This window comes from Halyomorpha halys, unplaced genomic scaffold (assembly GCF_000696795.3).
Source record: "Halyomorpha halys isolate HHAL.00 unplaced genomic scaffold, Hhal_1.1 Scaffold783.1, whole genome shotgun sequence".
Taxonomy (NCBI): domain Eukaryota; kingdom Metazoa; phylum Arthropoda; class Insecta; order Hemiptera; family Pentatomidae; genus Halyomorpha; species Halyomorpha halys.
In genome coordinates, this window is record NW_027110563.1 from 268,817 (window position 1) to 274,691 (window position 5,875).

Sequence of the window (5,875 nt, forward strand, 5' to 3'; positions counted from 1 at the left end):
TGAGTTATATAGACTGCATCCGGATTATCTTTCTTATAATTGTGTATAAACACACGATCAAAAAAATATTTAATTTGGATAACTGATTCAGAGCAATTTACAAAACTTAAAAATAAAATTTTATCTACTAGCACAATTTAACTCTCTGCCCTACAAAATATTATTATGAACAAAACATAGGTATCTCAAAAAACAACACAAGAGAAATAAGTCCTCTATCATACAGAAGTTTACAAATTATGGTAAAATGAAAATTATTAAGCAAAAATCTTTTAATATGTTTTTCGTAATATCTCTGACAGAACATCTTATCACTTCCACTATTAATATAAGAAAAAGGGATAAAGAAATTTGTTTATTTATTTTCGTATATAACCTCATCTTTTTCATTAAATACTTTGATTGCGAAATCGTTCGCTTTCAATTTAAATTTTGATACTTCCTCTTTATTATTGCAGATCACTTTGCTCCAGTCAATTTTACAAATTATTCTCAGACTAAAAAAAAATTAAACTGATTTGAAATATTTAAAATCAAATATAATATTTTTTAAGTAGCTCTTTCGGTTTATAAGAAAAACAAGGTAGTATTTATCTAAATTTTTGATAGAATAACATCACAAAAAAAGATTTTGTTGTTTTGCACAACTACTTAACTGAATTTTACAAAAAATTATAGTTTTATCTATAATATTACATAAAGATAAAGAAATCGTTTGTTTGAATGCTCTGATTTCGGGCAGGTTTCAGTTCATTAGGAGATGTATAAGAAGGGTAATAAAAAAACATTCAGATGTTCACATTTCTCAAGTTCTTTCTTTATTTTTTCTTTTCTTTTTGTTTAAATAGAGAAATATTTTATAATACTATAAAGAGTTGAATAAATGCTTCCAAGACGACTTTGCTAATATCAATGTAATGATCAGACTTATAAGAAAGACTTAAAATACTAACATCTGCTTATTCCAGTACTTCAAATATAATACAAACAAATTTTTTCAAGAGATATTCGACAGGAGAATATGCAAAGTTTTCACACTTCGTATAAAAGAACATCTCTCAATTTAATGGAATACTGCATTTTATACATTTTAATGGTACAATTAGGCTTGGCCAAACAATTTTAGTAAAATTAATTCTAATTAAACTTTATAATCAATGGATAACAGTAAAAAATAAAAATTAATGAGATTACATTTAATTAAATAAGAAAATATATGTACACGAGAGCTTGAGATAAAAACAATAAAAGAGCAAAAAACAAAAAAAAAAAAAAAAAATAACAAACTGTACAATTAAATTATTTACATAAATATTTAAAATGGCCTATAACAAATTAATTAATTTACAAATTAACACCAAAAATCTTCAAGTAAGGATAATGGAATGTATAATATTGTTTAAAATAACTCGCTAAACAATTTTGTTTTAAAGATTACAGATATTACAATTTTTCTAAGAATTGTATACACAGATTACTCAAAAGACATTGACATAGAATCTGTTATAAGTAAAGAAGACATTATGATATATATAATATTATATATATATCGGTAGATGTCACAGATAAAGCTTTTATCAAGTAGTCTAAATGTTAAAAATTGACTCATAATAATAATAAAAAATAATGAATTCACAACCTTATATCACATTCATGCTCTAACAGACATAACATCGAAGGTTATTACCACCTCACCATTTCAATAGGTTCACAGAAAAGAATTATCTTTTCTGACATAATTATACTCAGCCTTATTTCCGACAAGGAAAATAATCTACCTTACATCTGGGGTTTCCTCGGGCTTTACTATCTGATAGGTAATCAGGTATTCTGGGTAGGCCTGTACAAAATAAAATTAAAGCCATAAAAATAACAGTAAAATCAAAAATTAATATAATAAAAACAAAAATATATCCAGTAAGGAGAAGATGGTTAGGGGGTGCGGTTAGTTAAGAACACAAATAAGTAAAAAAATGTATTAGTGCCAACGTTTCAGCCATCAGGTGATGCCTGATTAGCCTTCATCAGTGCTAAAAAAAACTAACACTACAGGGACATAAATAGTGTTCACAGAATGAATAGTTGAAAGTGCTATAAGAAGATAAAGGTTGTATGCGAAGAGTAATATTAACATTAAGTAAGAAGAAAGAACAAATGATAAAATAAATATGAAAATCTCGTTAGTAAATATATTTACCAAATGAAAATTATTATAAAGAAATGAAACAAGTGGGAAATAACATGCATATATAGGTGATTAAATATGTAAGTAAAATATTTTGTTTTACCACCGACCATCTTCTCCTCATATATATTATCCACGATCAACAACCTTCTTGTCATCAAAAATATATAGGGTGTTTTTTTAAGCCCGATAGAACTTGAATTTGTAAAAAATAACACAAAAAATTAAATTGTAATCAACATTTTTTTTTTATTCGAAAGATCAATACGTGACATTAACATTTGAAAATGATTTCGGGCATATGGGCACCGCGGCTGTTCTTGACGAAGCGCATTCTGGACGTCCAATTTTGGGCCACTTTTTCGAGCACTGCTGGCCGTATGTCACGAATAACACGAACAATGCTGGCCTCCAAGGCGTCAATTGTTGCTGGTTTATCAGCATAAACCAGTGACTTCACGTAGCCCCACAGGAAATAATCGAGAGGTGTCAAATCGCACGACCATATGCGGCAATTTTGCTTATTAACAAACCCATTAAGCCAAAAATGCGCCTCATCGCTGAACACAATTTTACAGAATGCGCTTCGTCAAGAACAGCCGCGGTGCCCATATGCCCGAAATCATTTTCAAATGTTAATGTCACGTATTGATCTTTCGAATAAAAAAAAAATTTTGATTACAATTTAATTTTTTGTGTTATTTTTTACAATTTCAAGTTCTATCGGGCTTAAAAAAAAACCCTATATGAATTATTTTTAGACTTTATTTAGTGGTTAAAAATTCAAAGATCTTTTTTACTTTACCGTCCTTTTTATATTCAGGCATTTATGAGTCTTATTAATTAATATTACATCTGTCCACTAATGCTTCTAACATAGTGGACTTATTGTCCATTTTTAGGGCCTATATGAATTTTTTTTTACTTTAGAGTTTTGAACAACAGCCAAATTTTCTTTAATTAATATCAGTTATTTTTCATACTATAATTAATAAATGGGTTCTTTGGTTTTTTGTCACATTTGTAGTTCAATTTCTGTTTGAAATTTGCCATAAATTAAAAAAAAAAAAACCTACAACTTAAACATATTTACAATCAATGAACGTTACTACATACATTTCTCTAAAATATTTTACACAGTGAACGTAGAAACAGTTTTGTTTTCAATATACCACTCTTGATTGTCGCCTACTTGCTACTTGGTAAATTATCTCCAAGATGGGTGCTGCGGCTCTTGACATTGGACCATAAACGCACCACATTGGAAATGTCCGAACAAAATCTGGCCCGTTTTTAGTGCAATCAACAAGATTTATTGTGCCGGTTTGTGACTTCCATGTGAAACTTGGGTTTACTACTATACTCCAGAGACAAAACAGCAGTAGAAACATGCTGAGTCACCACCACCAAAAAAAGCACAGGCAGTACGTTCGGCCGGAAAAGTCATGGCCTCAGTTTTCTGGGATGTAAAAGGCATTCTTCTGATAGATTATCTTCCTACTGGCCAAACAATTACGGGGCAATACTACACAAACCTCCAAGTCCAACACACAGAAAGAAAAGATACACGAAAAAAGGCCTGGTTTGGCAAGGAAAAAAGTCATCTTTTATCAGGACAAAGCCCGCCCGTACACAAGTGCTATTGCTCTGACAAAACTTCATGAACTGAGGTACGAATTGTTGCCACATCTACCTTATTCACCTGATTCGGCACCATCAGACACCATTTCTTCCCCAAGCTGAAAATTTTCTTAAGTGGACGGAGATTCCCTACATCGGAAGAACTGACAGCCGAATTGGAGAGGTATTTGCAGGCCTGGAGGAATCTCATTTTCGAGGCATTGGAACATCGCTGGACTAAATGCATTAGTCTACAGGGAGACTATGTTGAAAAATAAAAGCAGTTCCACCGATGTAAGACATTTCTTTCAAGTACATTCCGAGAACTTTTCAAACCACCTTGCAAGTACCAGCCTAATTTTATTTTTATTTTTTTTTGTCTTCTTTTATATATTTCATACTGTTAGTTAAAATCTTTTTCTTGTTATACTCTTTGTATTTTTATTCTAACATCACTTAATTGAGTCCTTCACTCCTGACTGAAAACACCAACCATCTTCTTATATTGATCCATGTTCAATAATAAAAACTAAATAGTTTTACAATTGTAAAGCTTTAAAAAAGTCCTTATGACAAGAAAAAATAAATTAAAAAAAAAATACCTGTTCTCCTCTGTATATGACATATTCTGGGAAATTGAGGCCACCTGCGGAAGGTTTTCCCATCACCGAATGGTGACCTGGAGGAGCATGAGCCATTTTCATAGCGTTGAATTGTAGGAAGGATTTTCCAAGCGTCACCCGACACATCAGCAAGTGCCTAAAAGTAGATAAAATATAAATTTTTCTGAAATATCCAATATTATATTCTTAAATTTTTGACTTTATTATTGATGTATTTTATATACAAAATATTAAAAATAATATAATATACCTGTGGCAGGTGTAACAGGACCTGTCTTTATGAGCGGTGCAACCGGTTCCTCCACCGATCCCATAGACGTACTGGTTACTCTTAGAAGAGTGTTCGGCAAAGTATATACCTGTTTATTGGAAAAAAAATTTTTTTTAAACACTTTAAAATTTTGATCAAAATCAATCTAAAAGTAAAATAATTACTATTTATTTTAAAGAAAAAAAAATATCAATAAATATTTGGTATTAATAGACTTATTTTTTTGTTTATTATCGGCTAATCTCATTACAGAAAATAAAAAAAATAGCTAAGGCCCGTAAAAGTTCAAGGGGTGATGGTAGAGCTACCGATTTATGTATGAATAGAAGCTGATTTTTTTTCTTTATATTTTTTGTATTTCTTCAATTTTTAAATAATTTCCAATTTCGTACATGTAGTTATTTAGTTGATTCTCATATTTATATTATTTTCTTTTTTCACACTTAATTTTAATATTACACTTTTCCATGTATCCTTTTTTTTCTTCACGGAACGGCCTTTAAAGACCACGCGAATATCATTACTTTTTCCTTCTCACTTTCTCTCTTCTTCTCTCCCAATATCTTCTCTTCACTTCTGCGTGCCTTTGCTTCCTCTCTTACGACCACGCTATAAAACCCTTCCGTTTTTCTTTATTTGCCGCAAGAACATTTATTTCATTCAATTTTTTTCCGTACAGTTATCTAGGCAGTCCTTGTATGTTAGTTTCAATTTCTTTGTTTCCTCTCTCAGTTGCTTTACATATCCCCAGCACTCTTATATTCACGGATTCTGTCAAAGGGCTTCTTGTTTAGTCTCCTTTGGTACATTATCATCATGTGCCCGTAGAATCTCAGTCTTCTTATTTTGGTTTCCCGGTCATTTATCTCCCTGTAGATTTCCTGGTTGGGGCTTAACCAGTAGCCTTCCTGGTTGGGTCTTAACCTGTAGCCTTCCTGTGTTTTCTTGGACCCATAGATTCTCCTCAGGTTCCTTCTCTCTATTTTCAGTAATTTTTTCCAGGCTAGGGAGACATGTCTCCATTCCGTATAAAATGACTAGTTTTATGACTATTAGTGTGTAGACTATTATTAGTGTTCTTAGCCCTGATGAAGGCTTGAAATTCTGGCTAGTAAATAACGTTTTACTTATTTGTGTTCCTCACTGACCGCACACCCAAACCATCTCCTTATATAT

At 31.2% G+C, this 5,875-nt stretch overlaps 1 protein-coding gene across 5 annotated transcripts in view; it reads right to left on the reverse strand.

Moving 5' to 3' along the window:
* Window positions 1-342: 342 nt before the first annotated feature.
* Window positions 343-5,875, reverse strand: part of Tnks (tankyrase) — a 35,433-nt gene continuing 29,900 nt past the window's right edge. For 4 of the 5 annotated variants that reach the window (XM_014429295.3, XM_014429298.3, XM_014429297.3 and 1 more), the window contains 3 exons: window positions 4,679-4,787; window positions 4,408-4,564; window positions 796-1,840 (listed from right to left, as the gene is read on the reverse strand). In XM_014429295.3, the coding sequence (XP_014284781.1) occupies window positions 1,775-1,840; window positions 4,408-4,564; window positions 4,679-4,787 (332 nt within the window). In that variant the 3' untranslated portion in view covers window positions 796-1,774. Of the gene's footprint in view, window positions 498-795; window positions 1,841-4,407; window positions 4,565-4,678; window positions 4,788-5,875 lie in introns of those variants that run through there. The other variant, XR_001343956.1, reaches the window with a different exon arrangement.